This window comes from Typha latifolia, chromosome 11 (assembly GCF_019914945.1).
Source record: "Typha latifolia isolate L0001 chromosome 11, TyphaL0001v2, whole genome shotgun sequence".
Classification (NCBI taxonomy): Eukaryota; Viridiplantae; Streptophyta; class Magnoliopsida; order Poales; family Typhaceae; genus Typha; species Typha latifolia.
Genome location: NC_133096.1, coordinates 10,089,455 through 10,109,481, shown reverse-complemented (window position 1 = coordinate 10,109,481; position 20,027 = coordinate 10,089,455). Strand labels below are relative to the sequence as shown.

The window sequence follows — 20,027 nt, the reverse complement described above, 5'->3', positions numbered from 1 at the left end:
ATAACTCTTTATAGACTTCATCCTAGTACTTAATTCCGTGAAGTTTTTGCTCTCCCACCCATAGACCATAAACATTTCGGAGTGCACCCCCACAAACATCGTAACCTTAACTGTCATCACATCTGATGTTTGCCAGCTTCAGTTCAACGGCTTAAACAAGGTCAAACAGTGGGCTAGTTATATTGTGCGGTTTAATTAAATATCTCTCAGTTTTTATTTTGATATCAAAATGGCATCCTTAATTAAATTCTAACCAACAGTTACAAACAACAAGCCGACGTAGCAGAAATAGAATATTTTGATTAGTTTAAAGTGAAACATTTTAACCGAAACACCTTCAGTTACCTGTTAAGAGGAGAAAGCTAGAGTAAGCATATCATGTTAGGTAATCGGGCCGTTAGGTTCTCCTGTGATGATTTCCAAAAGAACCATTCTGAAGCTCTATACATCGGTCTTCTCATTGAATTTCCAAAGATGAGTGGGGCAAGATTTGAATCTATAACCTTTAATTCTATACTATATTAACTCACCAACTGCTTTAAAATTTTATATTTATCAGTGTACTATTACTGCAACAATATAGCAGAGACAAGCTCTTGCCAGCTCTCAGACTACAAGTAAGACAGGCTCTATGAGTCAACTTTACTTTGTTATAGCAGTCTCAGTAAATCATAAGAAGCTTGATTATTTTGAGGAACAGTTCTCACTGCAGAATTATTGCAAATACACAGACATGACACACTGCATATCACACGCAAAACAACACAACTACAAATTCAATCAAACAAAGTCAACTCAAAAACATGATGGGAGGAGGATAAGATCAGCTTATCTTGCGGATGGACCATATATAGCTGATTCTTTTGTGAATGTAATGCCATGGCTTGAGGCAGTGCTTTCACCAGTCATGCTCTTCCTCCTTCCAGCAGTCTCACATTCCAAGCTCTCCCTAAGCTGCGTGACAACTTCAGCCATCTTTGGTCTTTGATTAATGGCTTTTGTTGTGCACTTCATTGCTAGTTCTACAACCTTCCAGACAGAGTCGGTGTTGTTCATCCGTTGCAACCTTGGATCACCAATAGCATTGATAACCCCTCGCCCAAAACCCAGTTGAGCATGTTCAATCATATGAACATCACCAACACGCTGAAGAGGTTCTCCGGTGATAATTTGTTATGGACCAGATCTGGAACGATCCGTCCGTAGGATTATATGAAAATTTAGATAGAGGTAGCCTCGTGAGTTGGGTTCTAATGGCTCTAGTTTCACCTAAATTGGAGGTTCGGATGAAAATATAAAAATAAAATAGTGGAGATAGGTCAGGGAGGGCAGAACGGTAATTTTTGATATTGTGGCAGTCGTCGGAGAGTGGTGTGGCTAGGGTTTAAATGCTTGAAAGAGATCTACGGTTATGATCTACTCCTGTGAAGATAAAGACAATCCAACGGCTAATGTAACAAATATAAAAATGAAAATAATAACTGGCTAAACTCAGATTTCTCTCAATGATAATTATTAACTCATGTCTATCCCTATTTATAGAAGTAAAATCCCTAGTGGATCGGATCCACATGCGGATTATCCGATTTATTTGAAATTTAAAATAGAAAGATAAAGCTAAGTAACTAATTTGACTCGACTCGACTTAACTCGTGCGGTCGAATCGTAACATAATTTCCAAAAGAACTACTCCAAAGCTATACACATCAGTTTTCTCGTTGAATTTCCAAGATTGCAAGCGCCTAATAAGTATGCAAAAGCATTAGGGTTAGGTAGATATAAAACAACTTCAAAAGAATCTTGATATCCTATACTTTGGAGCTTGTTTTTCAGTTCTTTTCCTTTTGTCTATCAAACAGTATTGTTGACTCAGCATGTTATCTTTAAATTGTGGTTATATTAAGTCAAATCATTTCCATCATGATTAGAATCCCCTCCCTTTGGAGAAGTCCCAAACCACTAAATTCTACAGCATAAAGAAAAAGAGAGCATGGAGACGTACACAGGATCAACATAGTCTGGGGAGAAAGCAAGCGCTGTCATTGAAACGTGTGTTTGTAAATCACTGTGGAAGGCCTTAGAGAGCCCAAAATCAGATACTTTTGCCTCCAGGTTTTGGCCTAAAAGAATGTTGCTGATCTTTACATCTCTGTGAACTATTGGCATTGGGCATCCATTGTACATATAGTCCAGGCCTATATCAAGTCAAAGAACATCTAATGAGAGAAGGAAAAGTTAAGAATTCTTTAGCTTAATAACAAGAGAAATTTGGATAGGCAAGTTGTGTTTTATGCCCCCAAAACCTTGTGCAGTACTGAGTACTATTTAAACGCGCTCTGCCCAACTCAAGGCTCTACCAATGCCAGCTTTATCTTCAAGGTCATAAGAAAATCCATTAATAATGCTTGCTATGCAACCCCTTTTGATGACATCCAACAATTAATAGCTTCTGGGAAATGAAACTATGTGATTCTATATCATCATACTCGAAATTAACCATCTATTGCAGAATCACCAGACAATAAGGTCATTCAGACAATTAATTATATATTTAAATGGTTATTTCTCACAACTTTCACATTGCAAGAAGTCTTAAAATTGGACTTGGTGTTCAATATTCTATAAAGCTAGCTAGGGAAAGAAAAACTAGAGACTTGGGCTAGTGCATAAGAGATGAGAACATACAGGATTATTTTTTATACTTTTACTTCTTTTGATTTTTAAATTGCTTTGCATATACTTATCAATTTATGTATTTCCATATATCAAACACATGCACTCCCATATGCATCCGCATATCACATATGTGCTATGTAGTCCCTTGATTACCTGCAAAGTGGATCCCGCCTTTTAGAGCATGATCTATTAGAAAAGGAAACACAGATGAGAAAACAACATTTAGATCTGTGTTATCATTTTCCACAAACAGGAGAACAGAATAATGAGAGCAATTTGTCCATTAGAAGAAATAGCTAGATATGCACCACATGATAGATTTACATAGCAGTTAAGTTACTGTTCACCGACCTCTCAAATGATCTTCAAGGCTTCCAAGAGGCATATACTCATAAACGACCGCTAAGCAACCTCTATCCATGCAGTGGCCCACCAAAGAAATCAGATTCTTGTGACGAACTCTTGACAAATTCTCAACCTACAGAAAATACTACAAAATATCATCAGAGGAAGATCTACAAAATAATATCCCAATGAGTCAACTGAAATATTATGTTCTGCTCAGAGAAATCCTGAAAATCTAAACTCATATAAAGGCAGCCTTCAGCTTGAAAAATGAGAAGACAAGGATAATTTTATACTTGTGTATAAATAATCAAGGAAGTAGTTGATTTATTTTGCAATTACAAGCAACTATTTTCATAAAAACTCATATGTCATGCAATCATAACAATCACATATGAAGAATTGAAATCTAGGTTGAAGTTTTATTAGATCTTAATTTTTTTTTTCAGATTATTTATATATGAACTAACTTCTTCAGAACTCACTGCAATAATACTGGTTACGGAACTGTAATACCGGTTCACTGTTACGGACTTTCAGTAATCCTGAGCTATTCTCTTTTCATTTTAGTACTCCTAAAGAGTCCAAATTAGGGTTTTTAAGTTATCTAAAATGTCCTATTAGGATGAAAGTCCTTTTTTTGAAAGGCAAGCTAGGATTTTCTACAAACAATCAATAGAAGGCTGAAAATTGTAATAGCTAGTGGATTGATAAATGAAAATTGAATAAAGAACTAAAGAAGCATCTTTAGCCAGGTTGTCTTTTATTATCCCTCTCAATATATACATTCCTCTCTAGAATCATATTCACTCTTCATCTTCTACCTTCTCAACTCTATGTTCACTTCTACTAGATGGTGCGCAATTGGATCATAGGACACCCCCTACTTTGTCTTACATCACTCCCAAGGGCAGATACCTTTCAATGACACAATCAACGTCTTGATACATATGCAATATCTTAATTTGCCATCTATAGCAAAATCATAATTTTCAAATCATAGATGCCTGATGATATACAAATTAATTTACCTCAGCCAAAAACAGATTAGGTGCTTGTTCTGATGTTAGAGAGCACATCTTGACTGCAACCTCAGTGCCATCTTTCAAGGAACCATGAAATACAGTCCCAAATCCTCCTATTCCAAGGGTACAAGAAAATTTATTGGTTATGTTCTCCAATTCTATATGCATGAATTGACGACTCTCAAATGGAAGCTGACTGCTTCCGCGATCAACATTTAATTGCCAGCCCTCAGACGGCAGCTGAACCACTTCAGCATTGACAGCTGGAAAAATAGACAGTACATGACATAATTAATTTGAACATTGGTACTTAAGGAAAACTGAGCACTAATGTAGAAGCAACGATTGCTGTTAGAAATCTACCTTGGGACTTTCTTCTAATTTTCCACACAATAAGTACCGCCAGCGCTAGCAACAGAATGGCAGGAACAACTGAAAGAACTATAATTACAGGTGTAGTAGTTGCCTTCTTCTTTGCAGTGGTAGTAGAGTTGCTACCATTACATTTGTCAAAGCTAGCATCAGAAAAAGTTTGCAAAATATTAGCAGTAATACGAGCGTAAAAGAATAATAGAACTATCCGCTTTTTTCATGAGGTAGAATAACAGATCTAAACAACAACTTAACCAATAAATGATCTTCGGTTGTTATACTACAGAGTGCTCCCAATAAAAATGAATCAACTGTGGAGCTGTTTTAGTTTATTAAATACAGTAGTTCATGGAATCTTTTTTTTTTCAAAAGTAGTTGAACCACAACAAGAACTTTTGCTGCTATAATGTGGAAGGACTTGATTAGGAACAAACCTCAATTTGAGTGAACTATCTTTTGACCTCTTATCAAGGCGATCAGGGATTTCTGCGATGCAGTTTCCAGTCAAATTTCTGCACAAGTATAGATTGCATCAAGGATCTAAAAGTACTCATTTAAGATAATCAGAACAGTAAATCTGATATAAACACTTACAACTCATTGTGGGATGATGTATCTGCTAGAGAATCAGGGATTTTTCCAGTTAGGTTATTGTTAGGCAAATCCCTAAAAGAAGATAACGTAATTAGGTATGTAGAAGTTCCTTGTACTTTTCGAACACTATTGAGCTAAATTTTGCGAGGGTTCATACTTACAGGGACTTGATTGCCATGAGACGGGAAAAGAAGGTGGACACCTGACCAACCAATCCACTAGAGGATAAGTTTCTGCGGCAGAGTTGAATCTTTTCATCAGCAATTTTTCCCAGAAAATATGACTCCTAAGAAAATTTGCACAGATTATTTTTCTTGGATACTCACACAGCTATATCCTTGAATCATTACCACCGTTACTACAACTCAGACCGTCCCAAGTATACTGTTTTGGAAACATGGATCACCCATCCAATTTTTCTTCACTTTATAAGCTTCTTTGATTGCCAACATGGCCTCAACTGGTACCATGTACAAAACAGAGAGAGAGATTAAGAGATGACATTGAATTATAATTGTAGGTGAACAAGCATTCAAAAAAGGCATGTGATGGAATGGAGATTAGAGAAGCAAACACATCTCATAAAGATAGGGTTTTCCTAAATGAGTCAACTGAAATGTTATATTCTGATCAAAGAAATTATTCGAACTCACATTAAGGTAGGCCCAAGCTGGAGACAAGAGAAGATAAGGAGTTAAGGACAATTTAATTTTCTTCTAGAAATAATCAAGAAAGTAGTTAATTTCTTTTGTAATTACAAGCAACCCACTCGTGTCACACAATCACAACAATCCCTGACAATTGAATTCTAGGTTGAAGTTTAATAGGTCCTAGTAGAAGTAAAAGTAGATTTTTGTGAGAGCATGCTAAGATTTTCTCATAGGACTATCAGAGGGCTGAAAATTATAATAGCCAATGGACTGATCAATGGAAAAAGAAAGAAACTTCTTTGGCCCAGTTGGATATTTTTATTCTCTCTCTAATTTTTTCCTCCCTAAAAATATTATTCCTTCTTCTTCTTCTACTTCTCTACTCCCTATGCTGCACAATTGCACCATAGGAGATCTCATCATTTGTTTTTACATCACTCTCAAGGCAGATTCAAATTGACTCACCTCTGCCAAAAACAGATTAGGTGCTTGTTCTGACGATAGAGAGCACATCTTGACAGCAACCTCATTGCCATCTTCTAAGAAACCATGAAAAACAATCCCAAATCCTCCCTTTCCAAGGATACGTGAAAATTTTTTAGTTATGTTCTCCAACTCCGTATACATGAATTGGCGACTCTCCAGTGGCAGCTGACTATCTTTATGATCCACACCGGATTGGAAATTTGTGTATGGCAGCAGACTGCCGCCACTCTCCATATTGAATTGTCTGCTCTCAGATAGTGGCTGAATCGCTTCATGATTGACAACTGATAATAAATAGTATATAACATACAGGCCATAAGTATGAATTTTTTTCTGGTACTCAAGTAAAACTAAGCAGTAATGTGAAAGCAATAATTGTTGTTGGAAATACCTTGGGTCTTTCTTCTAAATCTCTGCACAATTAGTATCACCCCTACTACCAACAGAATGGCAGGAACAACTGAAAGAACTATAATTATAGGCGTAGTTATCTTCTTCTTTCTACCAGTAGTAGGGTGCCACCAGGAGGATTACATGAGTCAGTATTGTTGTCAAATCTTGCATCAGGAAAAAGTTTATCAAATATTAGCAGTAATTTGAGCCCAAGAAGAATAATAGAACTTTTAGAGTACTCGAGGAATTATCTTTTAATATACTTCAACTCACGTTACAACCTACAAGTTCAGCAAAGAGAAAGAAATACCAGTCTTATTGCTTACAGAACCATTTTATGATACTTCAACTCACATTAGAACCTACAAGTCCACGCAAAAGAGAAAGAAATACCAGTCTTATTCCTTATAGAACCATTTGTTGCAGCATGTAGAAAGACATTGTGTTTCATTACTACGAAGTTGAATCCATCTTATGTGCCTAATGTGCATGAAACACCCCTACCTCAACCATTCTCAAAACTAATTCCTTTCTTTGAGTTTACTGTAGAACAAATTACAGGAATGATTAAGCATCAAACTACTGTAACTGCATAAAAATTCGCAATTCCAAACAATAAAAAAGATAACATTTCATTTTTAAGTTTCAACTATTTATGCAATTGTAATAATAGTTTGGGTTAAATACATTTTACCCCTGACTAAACTATTCATTTTTTTTTTTGGAGAAAAGTGTCGAATATAGTCAATTAGATCTTAAAAAAAATAAAGTATATACTTAGACATATTCAGAAGATGCTTAATTGGACAACCCCTGCAAAGCTGTGTGTTGTTTGTACTGACCTTTAAAAGTAAATCAGGGCTGTTATTCTCAAAAACTGACTAAAGTTGTTCTACTTAAAATAAAATAAAATAAAAACTGCAGATAAAGAACCGTCCTCTGTTTTCCATCAATTAGAAGAACAAAGTATATAAACAACTTTACCCATAAGGTGATCTGGAATGGTTATACTACAGAGTGCCCCCAAAAAACTGTATCGAATCTGGGGTTGTTTTTGTTTATTAGAATACAGAAGTTCAGGGAGCCTTTTCCCAAAAGTAATTGAACCACAACAAGATTTTTGTGCTACTATAATTGGTAGAGGAGAGGAAGGATTTGATTAGAAACAAACCTTAATATAAGTGAACCATCTTTTGTTTTTTCAATGAGGGCGTCAGGGACTTCTATGCAGTTTCCAGTCAAATTTCTGTACAAATGCAGATTGCATCAAGCACATAAAAATCCCCATTGAAAATTATCAGACCAGTGCATCTGATGCTAACACTTACAGGACCTGGATGTTTGGTATAGTTGCCACAGAAGCAGGTACTTTTCACTTAAGTTGTTGTAAGACAAATCCCTAAAATAGAATAGCAAAACAGGATATGACTTTCGAAGTTCCTTGTAACTTTGTAACACTATTCTGCTGAATGTTGGCACATTTCCTACTTACAGGGACTGGATTTCTGTGAGTCTTGAAAAGAAGTTGGATACCTGACCAACCAACCCATTGGAGGATAAGTTTCTGCAGCACAGTTGCATCCGTTAAGATATCCCTTTCATCAGTAATTTCCAACAAAAACATAACTCCAAAAAGCATTAGCATAACTTCTCTTTCTTGAATACTCACATAGCTATAACCCTGATTTCTTTAGCATAGTTGCCGCAAGTGACGCCATCCCAAGCGTACTTTTCTGGAAAACATGGATGGCCCGCCCAATTTTTCTTCAATTTATACGCTTCCTTGATTGCCAACATGGCCTCAACTGTGCCACAAAAATGAAATAGATTAGAGATGACATTGAATTATTATCATTGTAGGACAACAGACATGCAAAAGTTTGTCTAAGACATCTTCTTATTAAAGATATTATATACATTATTAGTTTTTATCTAATGACTTCAGTTTATCAGGTCACAGAGTACCAAAGCCTAATTTTCTATAGACTTTCATTTGTCACGTGAGATATATAGGGGCCATCACATAACGGGACGTATTAAATGTACGATATATATTATTGATTCACTATCTAACAGTATAAATTTTTAGATCAATTCTTTCATAAATATGAAATAGAGATTATACTGTATGAAGGGGAAGTCTAGAAACTTCCTTCCTTCGGTTGATGTGCATCCATGGTTGTAGAATCCAACTGCAGCAATTCGAAAGGAAGTAAACCCAAACTTGGTTTCATAATAACTTTAGGGTACTTTTGAGATAACAAAATGTTATATTGATGACATATATATTTTTACTAAATCCGACTTCAAAACACTTCAAATTTTTTCATTAAAGTTCAAGCAAATGCAGTGATATCAATTAAGATATGAGAATTTAACAGTTCCAACTTGGGATATGAGGAAAATAGAATTGGAGTTCAATCGAATTCCAGTTTTAAGGGTTTCCAAGCAGGGAGTAATTGAAAGCTAAAACTACAAAATTTATATAAAAGAAAATTTGAGTTTGATGTTTCTTTTTTATGTCCCATCATACATGTAGGATAATTAGAAGCAGAAAAGAAAATTCAAGGGGGCTTCAGGAAGTAACATACCATCCCCCACGTTAGTCGCATCGAATCTTGTTACTACCATGGAATAGATCTCGAAGGCATTGAGGATGGGAGGACGAGTGGCTCTCCTGTTCGCATTTAAACTGAATGCAAACCTAACATTCGATGTGGCATCTGCAGAGCCCTCGAGGTAGGTTGGCGAATAGTCTGTTGTCATCGATCGCCGATCGAGGTAGACATCGAACGCCCTGACGTCCTTTTCCGAGAGGAGTTCGAGCTCAGAGAAATGAAGGATCACATAGTAAAATATATGGGAGTCTGGGGAGTCCCAGGGGAATCCTATGCTGCCGTTGACGCCAGCGGACACGGAGGCGGTCTGGAGCACGACGGATGGGACCTCGAACTGGTCAAATTGGCCGTGCTTCACTGTCTTGTCAGTAGATACCTCGTGGAGAGTAATGTTCATAGGCTTCCAGATGCGGTCGTAAGGGTCGTCGGGATATCTGCAAACTCAAAATATCATACTATATATGCGTTGCATAAATTGTATGGATAAGGAAGGACAGAGACATGTCGAATGCTCTCACCGAATAATCTCATTACCACTTCCTCCCAGGTTGTGGCGCATCGATAATACAAGATTACCCGAAAAAAATATAGAAGAGGGAAAGGGCATAATGGTGGGATAGAGTGTGTCCTTCAATGGCCTCATCTCCAACAAAGATATGAAAGGAGTCGAAGATGAGTTGGTTCTCGTCACACAGACTGATAACCGACGACCGGCCGAGATCAAAGTTATAGCTTCGTACGTGAAAGGAGTGGATGGATCCGAGATATTCACCGTTTTCCAAATATTGATACCTATATGGAGATCGAAGAGAAGTGGGCTATTCTTTTGCACACTATTCTTGCCATCGTAGTTTCCATACATGAAGCTTGCTCTCACAAGATACTTCGTATCATTGATTGCTTGATTTAAGGTGTAACAATTCCGATCTCCGTCGGGAAAGCCTCTCACAGTCAAATACTGCTTTGGAAGAGAGGCGTTTATATAATTCGACGCAACATTGTAGTTTGTCCCACTGTCTATAAATTGATCGTCCGTGGTATACTGTATTCCTGTACTGTCGTCTACGGAATTACCGGTAGCGCCGCAGTCTATGCTGATGAAACCTACCAAACGATGAAGGTAAAAGGAAATCTATCAATTTGTAATAAGATCTACGTAGATAGCTAATCGATACAAAATCTTTTTTTTTATAAAAAAACTAAGTTTATTAATTAGCCACCACGGATACAAAAGGGCATTGCGTTAACGAGGTTACTAAGTAGTAAAAGCTTGAGGAAGAACATATATATATGTGTAAGGTACCCTCAGTACTGGGAGACTGGCCATGAACTTGAACTACTGCAATGAAGACACCCAAGAGAAGAGATGTGCACCATAACGCCATCTTCTTTAAACTCTCATACGCCATTGCAACGTACGCATGTTAGATATAGTTCACCTGGCCGGATCCCCCATTGTATTCGAAATATATGAACTACCTGTGGTTTTCATCATCCTACTTGTTCACTCGGTCCACAGGTAATAAGAGCTTCTCTACTTATCGTGCACTCAAACGCGCAACTGCCTCATAACTGCCGTCATATCTGATCTTTGCGAGCTTTAAGTCAACCGTTTTGTAAAGGTCAAACAGGGGATTTCCTAAGTTCTGATCCATTGATCAAGGACTGGTCTCTGACCTTGAAAATTGACTAGTACCGGAACTATCTCCAGTATATTACAGAAACGGAATTAGTCAACTGAACTGGTAAAGGTGTGGGAAAGCCTATACGGCTATACCTATTACTACGTTGTTGCAGTCCAAATGCCAAAAGAAGGTAGTGCGACATTGTCAGGTGCGAGTTGAAAAGCAACTCAAGAAATAGAAACCGAGGAACCGCTTATAGCTCTCAATTATTGATGCAATTGGGAGTTTAAGATTACAATTTGACTTCCGTATCTCTTATATAATATAAGCCACTACGACAATCTAACACAACCAGCTATGAGATTTATGGAGATATCACATCAAAGGTGTTTGTGGAGTGTCTATGAACATTACATTATTCTTAGATGTGTCTACTTATGTCTTATAATCCTAGCCATAAATTATATTTGTCCATAATTAAGTATTCTGAGAAGTGAGAACGACCACTTGCCATAAAAATCATGTGATGCTTCCACCAAATGATTGAAAGCTCAGCTTGTGCTCTAACCGTTTCTAGCAGCAAACGACGACAAAGATCGATTTCACAGGGCGACCTCTACTGCACTGTAGTGATAGAAGTGTATCTACACGCAGCAGAAGGTTACAATTTTGAACGCTTGTGAGCACACTTCGTGTAAAAATTGAAATAAATTACGCTTCCTTGGACTTGCTTTGGTTGTTACGGCTCAAGGTTTGAACAATTTATGATCCAGATTTCAGAAGAATTAGCTCATATGTTTAACTTATGTGCTATGAAACATTAGCCCATATGCCTAACTTATGATTAGCATATAAGCTCTCTTATCAATTTAAAAAATGATCAATTTTACATATCAGTTTCTAAATGTGCAACAATTAAAAGACATTATTAGTTTAATCTCAAGCTCGGCTCCTTCGACTCAACTTGCTCCAACCAAACCAGTCTGACATGGACTTCCTTCTACCCTGATCAATTGATCGTTGATACAAAATGAAGAGACTGGCATACTACAACAATATAGCAGAGATAAAAGACCTTGCTAGCTCGGAAACACTTGTATGACAGGTTTTATGGTTCCACAATGTTTGCTTATAACAGTCTCATACTCTCAGTGAGTCATAAGCAGCTTAATTGAAGGGTACACAACTATTACGATACACAGACATCACACATTGTATACCACTCAAACCAACACAACCAATTCGATTGAACAAATTCAAATCATACTTGATGGAACGAATATGGGATCAATTTATCTTGCTGATGGACCAAATATGAATCAACTACCAATTCGATTGAACAAATTTAACTCATGAATGGCATGCCTTGTTTTCGAGTGTCATGCTCTTGCTCCTTTCAGAAATCTCAAGTTTCAAGCTCTCCCTTAGCTGCCTAACAACTTCAGCCATCTTTGGTCTATGATCAATAGCTCTTGCCGTGCACCTTATTGCTAGCTCTAAGACCTTCCAGACAGATTCAGTATTGTACATTCCTTGCAGCCTTGGGTCGACGATTGCATCGATATCGCCCGCCTCAAAACTCATTTGAACACGTTCAATTATCTGAACATCCCTGTCACGCCGAATAGGAGGTTCTCCTGTGATAATTTCCAAAAGAACCACTCCAAAGCTGTACACGTCAGTCTTCTCATTGAATTTCCAAGTTTCCAAGCACCTTATATAAGTAAAAGCATTAAGGTCAGATAGATACAAACAACTTCAAAAGAATCATGACAACTTGTTGAATTTGGAGAAATTTTGTTTTTCTTTTCCGTTGTTTATCATGAAATCTTTTACGACGAAATATTCTTGGCAAAGCATACGTATTATTTAAGTTGTGGTTTGGAGGCAATATTAAGTAAACTCATTTTAGATCTTGACTAAAATCCCCTCCCTTTAGCAGTGAGAAATCCCAAACCACCGAGTTCTACAACATAAAAAAAAAAAGGCATGGAAATATATGTACATAGGATCAACATAGCCTGGGGAGAAAGCAAGCGCTGTCATTGAAACGTGCGTTTGTAAATCACTGTGGAAGGCCTTTGAGAGCCCAAAATCAGATATCTTAGCCTGCAGATTTTGGCCCAAAAGAATGTTGCTGGTCTTAACATCTCTGTGGATAATTGGCATTGGGCATCCATTGTACAGATAGTCCAGGCCTAAGACAAAGACCTCATAATGAGCAAAGGAAACATTAAGGATTAATGTTTAGCTTAAAATATAAGAGAAAAATTGACAAGGAAGATGCATTATATGGCCCCAAACCTTGTGCAGCCTCAATTACTATTTGGAGTCGCTCTGCCCAACTCAAGAATCTACCCGTGCCAGATTTTCCTATAAATAACATAAAAGAAGCCTTTAGTAATGATGCGAATGCCAAAACTTTTTATGCATAATACACTCGTCAGAACACAATGATATCCAACAATCAATACTTTCCAATCAATGAAACTATCTGATTTGATATCTATGTGTTTCGTCTGCAACAAGTGAACTATCTTTTTTTTATTCCCGAGGCACTGAATGTTACATGCTTTTAGTAGGAATTCATAGTTCATCTGTTTTCTAATTTAGCCAAAAAAATGCAGTCTACTGGGGAAATGCAAACTTTAAAATTTTCCAATATTGTCAGTCCATATGTAAAATCTTCATAACAGACTAAAATTTAGTAATAATTTTAAAAAAGAATTATGCTTAGCAGATGATATCCTATGCTAGCAAGAATTTACCTCTACTGTTTAACAACACATCTAAGTGCTATTAACCTGATTTAGTCCCCTTATGAAACTTCCATTTTTTGGGTTAGCCATACACTTCAGTACTTCACATGTTTCTAGTGATTCACATGGCATCAAGTGATACAAGTCATGGATAAGAATCTACAATACACTAGAACACCCTTATTTGCAGGCAGCAGCCTATTCGGAATAGGAAGTAGAAAGACATTGTAACAACAACCATCTTGTGCAGTGGAGGGTTGTCAATCCTCATGCTTTCGTCTTTGCATTCTTTAAGATACCAATATGAGGTGACCGTAAGACAATATGTAAGACTCGTGATTCAGGCAAGGAAAGACATACCCAGTTGTTCTAGAATTGATAGAGATCTCATACCCAAATTTAGAAGGGAAAATCAAGTGCAAGAATCGAAGAAAACAAAAGAAGAATAAGAGCAATGTTCAGTATACTTAATACCTAGCAAATTATATCTGAGCTATTATTTCAGTAACAATTCCTTTGATTGCAGAATCACCCGGGAGTCAGATCATTCAGACAATTAATTAAAAAGAAAACTCTCATGGTGCAGTGAAATCTTCTAATCGGATTTGATGTTCGACTAGACTAGATCGTATGAAGTGAGATCTGACAACATTTTCTATTTCTTTGATTTTCAAGTTGTTTTGCAAATACATATCAGTTTACTACATATGTGCCAACATGCCACATATGCTCTATGCAGTCCATTGATTGACTGCACAATGATTTCACTTTTTAGAACATAGTCTATTAGAAAAGGAAACAAAGATGAAAAGATGATATTGAATAGATTTGTGTTACCATTCTTACAAAAGAGGAGAAAATAAATGATGACCCATAGGGAGAAATAATCAAAGAGCATTTTATACACTAGAAAGAAAACACTAGCTTTAAACTATGATATGCACTATATGATAGGTTTAGATAGCTGTTAAGTTGCTTGTTCACCAACCTCTCAAATGATCATCAAGGCTTCCAAGAGGCATATACTCATAAATGATTGCCATTTGACTTCTATCCATGCAGTAGCCAATCAAAGAAACTAGGTTCTTGTGACGAACCCTTGACAAATTCTCAACCTATAGAACATACTTCAATATATTATCAAGAATGATCTGCATAATACTATAATAGCATCCTGATGAGTCAACCGAAATGTTTTATCCTGCTCAAAGAAATAATGATAAAATTTAAACTCACATTAAGGTAACCCCAAGCTTGAGAAGAGAAAATAAGGACAATTTCATCTTCTATAAATAATAAAGGAAGTAGTTGATTAATTTTGTAATTATAATAAACTCTCTTCATAAAAACACATATCTCACACAATAACAACAATCCCTGATGAAGAATTGACTGAATATTGTAATAGCCAATTGTCAGGTTGGCTTTTTTATCCTCTCTTTAATCTCTTCTCTTGTTCCCTCTTCATCTTCTGCTTCTATACTCTCCATAGTCTATTCACCTCTACTTGATGGTGCACAATTGCATCATAGGATAAACCCTTTTTTTTTTTACATCACTCCCAAGGCAAATACCATTCAATGACACTGTCAATGTTTTATTTTATAATTTATATCCAATGTCTTAATTATCCATCTCTAGCAAATCGAGTGTCTATGCAATATTTTGAGAGTTAAGCACCTTTATTTCTTTAGCATTCTAACCTCTAACATTATACTCTGACTAAAAGTAACCTAGCTAATTTTCAAATCATAGAAGCCTGATGACATACAATCTCGGTACCTCAGCCAAAAACAGATTAGGTGCTTGTTCTGATGATAAGGAGCACATCTTGACAGCAACCTCGATGCCATCTTCCAAGATACCATGAAACACAGTCCCAAATCCTCCTTTTCCAAGGGTACGAGAAAATTTCTTAGTTATATGTTCCAATTCTGTATACATGAATTGGCGAGTCTCAAATGGCAGCTGACTCCCTTTATAATCTATATCAGATTGGAGATTCGTATATGGCTGCTGGCCACCTCTGTGATCCACATTGAGTTGCCAGCTCTCAGATGGTGGCTGAACCAATTCACAATTGACAGCTGGAATAATAATACATAAAATACAGGCCATAAATATGAATATTGTTTAGTATTAAAGAAAAACTGAGGACTAATGTAGAAGCAACGATTGCCATTAGAAAACTACCTTGGCGTTTTATTCTAATTCTCCACACAGTTAGTATCACCCCTGCTACCAACAGAATGGCAGGAACAACTGAAAGAACTATAATTATAGGTGTAGTTATCTTCTTCTTTGTAGCAGTAGTAGCATTGCCATCGGGTGTAGGATTGCTACCATTACATGTGTCAGTATTGTTGTCAAATCTAAAAATCAGAAAAAGTTAATGAAATATTAGAATAGTAGCGCTAATAAAGAACCTTGCCCGAAAGGTGATATTGAATGATTATACTACAGAGTGCCCCCAAAGAAACTGAATCGAATTTGGGGCTGTAATTATTTATTAGAATACAGAAATTCATGGAGTTTTTTTATCAAAAGTAGTTGAACCACGACAAGCTTTTTTTGCTACTAGAATTGGTCAAACAGTGGAAGGTTTTGATTAGAAACAAACCTCAATATAAGTGAACCTTCTTTTGATTTTTCAACTAGGCCTTTAGGGACTTCTGTGATGCAGTTTCCAGTCAGATTTCTGTACAAAGACAGATTGCATCAAGGACCTAAAAATATTCACTGAAAATAATCAGAACTGTACATCAGATTAACACTTACAGGACCTGGAGGAATGTCATCGTTGCCAGAGAATCAGGTATCTTTCCACTTAAGTTGTTGTAAGACAAGTCCCTAAGATAAAATAACAAAACTGGATATGACTTTGGAACTTCCTTGTACTTCTGTAACACTATTCTGCTGAATTTCGGAACATTTCCTACTTACAGGAACTGGATTTCTTGGAGCTTGGAAAAGAAAATGGATACCTCACCAACCAATCCACTGGAGGATAAGTTTCTGCAGCACAGTTGAGTCCGTTGGGATATCCTCCAACATCAAAACATGACTCTTAAGGGAAATTGCGTAAGTTATCTTTCTTGGATACTCACATAGCTATAACCCTGTCACCATTACCACTATTGGCGCTGCAATTCAGACCATCCCAAGCATACTCTGTTGGACGACATGGATCACTCACCCAGTTTTTCTTCAATTTATACGCTTCCTTGATTTTAAACATGGCTTCAACTGGTGCCGCAGAAATGAAATAGATTAGAGATGGCATTGAATTACCTTTGTAGGACAACAAACATGCAAAAAATTTGTCAAGGTATGTGATGAAATAGAGAATAAATTATATCAAGATAAATTCCAGGAACTATTCAAATTAGAAACTTTGTTCCTTTGGTTGATGTGCATCCATGGTTTCAGAGCCCATCTGCAGCAATTCGAGAAGAAGAAATGCTCTTCTTCTTCTTTTTTGACGAAGTAAACCCTAAATTGGTTTCCATACTTATTAAACTTCCAAGGAAATGCATCGATTTAAATTGAGCTATGAGAAATTAACAGTTACCAACAGCGGATATTAGGAAAATAGAAATGGAGCTGAATCGGGTTCCGGTATCCAAACAAGGTGTAATTGAAAACTAAATCTCTTTAGATATGTCCTATCATGCACAATAACTAGGAGCAGAAAACGAAATTCGAAGAGGCTTCACGAAGTAACATACCGTCCGCGGCGTTAGTTATTTCGTAGCTTTTCCTTTTGAGATAATAAATCTCAAAGGCATTGAGGAGGGGAGGACGAGTAGCTCTCGCCGTGGCATTTAAACTGAAATTCCGATGAGATACTCCGTAAATTGTACGAGATAAAAATTGCTGCTTGAGGTAGGTTGGCGTAAAGTTTGCGTAGAGGTAGTCATCGATGTAGACATCGAACTCCCTGACGTCCTTTTCCGAGAGGAGTTCGAGTTCAGAGAAATGAAGGATCGCATGGTGATCTATCTCGGAGTCCGGGGAGTCCCAGTAGAATCTTATGATATCATTGACGCCAGCGGACACGGAAGCGGTCTGGAGCACGGCGGAAGGGACCCCGTAACCGTCCCTGGTTTGGTTGTGCTCGACTGCCTTGTCGGGGGTCAACACGTCGAGAGTAATGTTCATAGGATCCCAAATGCGGTCGTACGGGTCGTCGGGATATCTATAAACTCATATTAATATGTACTGTATTAAGGAAGGAGAAAGACATGTTCAATGATATCTAGTCTAGCTCTCACCGGATTATCTTATCGCCGCTTGCTCCCAAGTTGCGCCGCATCAAACATACGAGATAGTAGTTACCAGAAGCATAGGTATCGATTGTGTCCTTCAATGGCCTCATCTCCAACAAAGATATGAAAGGAGTCCAGGATGGGTTGGTTCTTATCACACAAACTGATAACCATTCGTCGGCCCGGATGCTCGTTATAGCTTCGTATGTGAAAGGAGTGGATGGGTCGGAGATGTCCACCGTGTCCCAAAGATCGATCCCTATACGGAGATCGAATAGGAGTGGGCTATTCTTTTGCACACTATTCTTTCCATCGTAGTTTCCATACATGAAGCTCGCTCGTAGAAGATAGTTAGTATCTTGATCTTGGTTTGCTGGCTTTAAGGAGTAACAATTCCGACCTCCGTCGGGAAAGCTTCTCACAGTCGAATACTGCTTGGGAAGCGAGGAGTTTAAATAATTCAACGAAACATTGTAGTTTACTCCAGTGTCTATAAATTGTTCATCTGTGGTATAGGGTATTCCTGTAATGCTGTCCGTGGAGTTAACAGTGGCGCCACAGTCTATGCTAATGAAACCTACATAGGATTAAGGTAAAAAAAAATAAGCATCAGTTTAGTTTGTAATGAGACCTACATACGAGCTAGGACCAGTACAAGCTTTAGTCAAGAACTAGCATATGTAACGTACCCTCAGTAGTAGGAGTCTGGCCATGAACATGAACTTGAACTGCTGCAAGCAACACACCCAGGAGAAGAGATGTATACCATAACACCATCTTCTTCTCCGAGGCTCTTAGATACCCCATTGCCACCTACACCTTTTATATATGGTTCAGATGGCTGGGTCCCAAATTGTGATCGAAAATATGAACTCTTTCTATATATCACCATCCTATTACTTAATTTCATAAAAAATTTCCTGTCCCACCAGTAGACCATAAACATTTCTGAGTGCACCCCCAACACACAACGATCTCTGACCTTTGCAAACTTCAGGTCAACGGTTTAATCAAGGTCAAACAAGGGTTTAAAGTCCATGGATATTTTAGATTTATAACCCTGATTTTTTTTTGCATTTTAAGCTCGTTTCCAGAGCGACATCCTTAATCAAATTCTAACCAACAGTTACGAACGACAGACAGTGTAACAGAACTAGAATTTTTTTGGCTGGTTTCAAGTGAAATATTAGAATAAGCGAAATATCTTATAACCAATAGTAAGTACATCATTATAGTACAGGATAATAGGATATATAGCTGTTGTTCATGCCGAAGAAGGTGCTGCCGTCTTGTCCTTCTGGTAATGCTTAATCAAACAGGTGGGAATTGAAAGCAGCTGGTCAATTCTTGGTGGAATACAGCAATTGGGACAGTGGGCTTCAATGGCTGTTTGGAAAATCTTCAGGGTGTTTTGCAGTTAACCCCCTAAATTTTAACCTTATTGTAGTTAACACCTCTTGTTAGCTCCTAAGGAATATTTTAAACATGTTCTTTTTTTTTTTTGTGACGAAAATACCTATTTCCTTTCTCTTTTTCTACCTTGCAAATAAACTTCTTTAAAGGTTTTGTTTTTTTTTTCTGGTTAAAAGGGTAGAACATTATGACTATATACCTATTGTCATAAAAGGAGAATCCATTTGCAAATATATAAAAGGCAGGAGGTTTTCTGCAATAAACTGAAATTATTTGCAAAAATAGGATTAAAAAAGAAAAGAAAAAGTTTTAATCAGCAATTAGGATTTGAAAGCAATTCTAGAAACAGAGATATGGTCTAAAAGCTGGTTGAATATGACCAGGCAATTGGAATACGAAATGTGTCCTATATGTCTTATACTCCAAGCCGTAATCTATATTTTGTCTATATGTATTCTGAGAAGTGAGAGCGACCATCTTGCCATTAAAATTATGTAATGCTTTCACCAAATGATCGAAAGCTCAGCTTGTGCTCTGACTGCTTCAGACAATTAACATATCAGTTTATGAATGTGAAACAAACATTTTTCTTTTTGTTGAGGAGATTATACATAAGCGGATAATTCATTAAGATCCAAATCATGCAAGCTTGATATAGAAAGGAAAGTAGGGTCTAATCCATTACAAGTTCTAGCACTTCACAAATAACTGCCCAACAGAAAAAAGAAAAGAAGAACAATTGAAAGACTCTAAAAAGTTTTGATCTCATGCTTGGTTACCCCAGTTCTAACTTGTTCCAACCA

The 20,027-nt window shown here is 37.1% G+C and overlaps 3 protein-coding genes across 6 annotated transcripts; all 3 read right to left on the bottom strand.

Moving 5' to 3' along the window:
• Positions 1-10: 10 nt before the first annotated feature.
• LOC140798084 (probable LRR receptor-like serine/threonine-protein kinase At1g51860) lies at positions 11-6,689 on the bottom strand. 4 transcript variants are annotated; one of them, XM_073151813.1, is made up of 12 exons: positions 6,540-6,689; positions 6,128-6,432; positions 5,339-5,472; positions 5,174-5,245; positions 5,013-5,084; positions 4,853-4,930; positions 4,410-4,561; positions 4,053-4,309; positions 3,028-3,154; positions 2,830-2,862; positions 2,003-2,195; positions 11-150 (listed from the first exon to the last, which is right to left on the bottom strand). In XM_073151813.1, the coding sequence occupies exons 4-12, from the start codon at positions 5,188-5,190 to the stop codon at positions 144-146; spliced, it is 936 nt and encodes a 311-aa protein (XP_073007914.1). In that variant the 5' UTR covers positions 5,191-5,245; positions 5,339-5,472; positions 6,128-6,432; positions 6,540-6,689; the 3' UTR covers positions 11-143. The 4 variants fall into 4 exon arrangements, with proteins under 4 accessions (XP_073007914.1, XP_073007912.1, XP_073007913.1 ...); XM_073151811.1 differs by lacking the exon at positions 11-150 and adding an exon at positions 662-1,742; XM_073151814.1 differs by lacking the exon at positions 11-150 and adding an exon at positions 2,304-2,372 and having other exon boundaries at positions 2,094-2,195.
• LOC140797196 (putative leucine-rich repeat receptor-like serine/threonine-protein kinase At2g19230) lies at positions 6,092-10,568 on the bottom strand. Its single transcript, XM_073150472.1, has 9 exons — positions 10,463-10,568; positions 9,678-10,263; positions 9,133-9,593; positions 8,211-8,346; positions 8,034-8,105; positions 7,875-7,940; positions 7,713-7,787; positions 7,101-7,129; positions 6,092-6,432 (listed from the first exon to the last, which is right to left on the bottom strand). The coding sequence occupies exons 1-9, from the start codon at positions 10,566-10,568 to the stop codon at positions 6,092-6,094; spliced, it is 1,872 nt and encodes a 623-aa protein (XP_073006573.1).
• Positions 10,569-11,842: 1,274 nt separating this feature from the next.
• On the bottom strand, positions 11,843-18,618 carry LOC140797195 (putative leucine-rich repeat receptor-like serine/threonine-protein kinase At2g19230). Its single transcript, XM_073150471.1, has 13 exons — positions 18,501-18,618; positions 17,818-18,388; positions 17,272-17,741; positions 16,651-16,834; positions 16,487-16,558; positions 16,322-16,393; positions 16,164-16,241; positions 15,737-15,915; positions 15,326-15,630; positions 14,532-14,658; positions 13,089-13,157; positions 12,790-12,982; positions 11,843-12,498 (listed from the first exon to the last, which is right to left on the bottom strand). The coding sequence occupies exons 1-13, from the start codon at positions 18,616-18,618 to the stop codon at positions 12,135-12,137; spliced, it is 2,802 nt and encodes a 933-aa protein (XP_073006572.1). The 3' UTR covers positions 11,843-12,134.
• Positions 18,619-20,027: the final 1,409 nt, after the last annotated feature.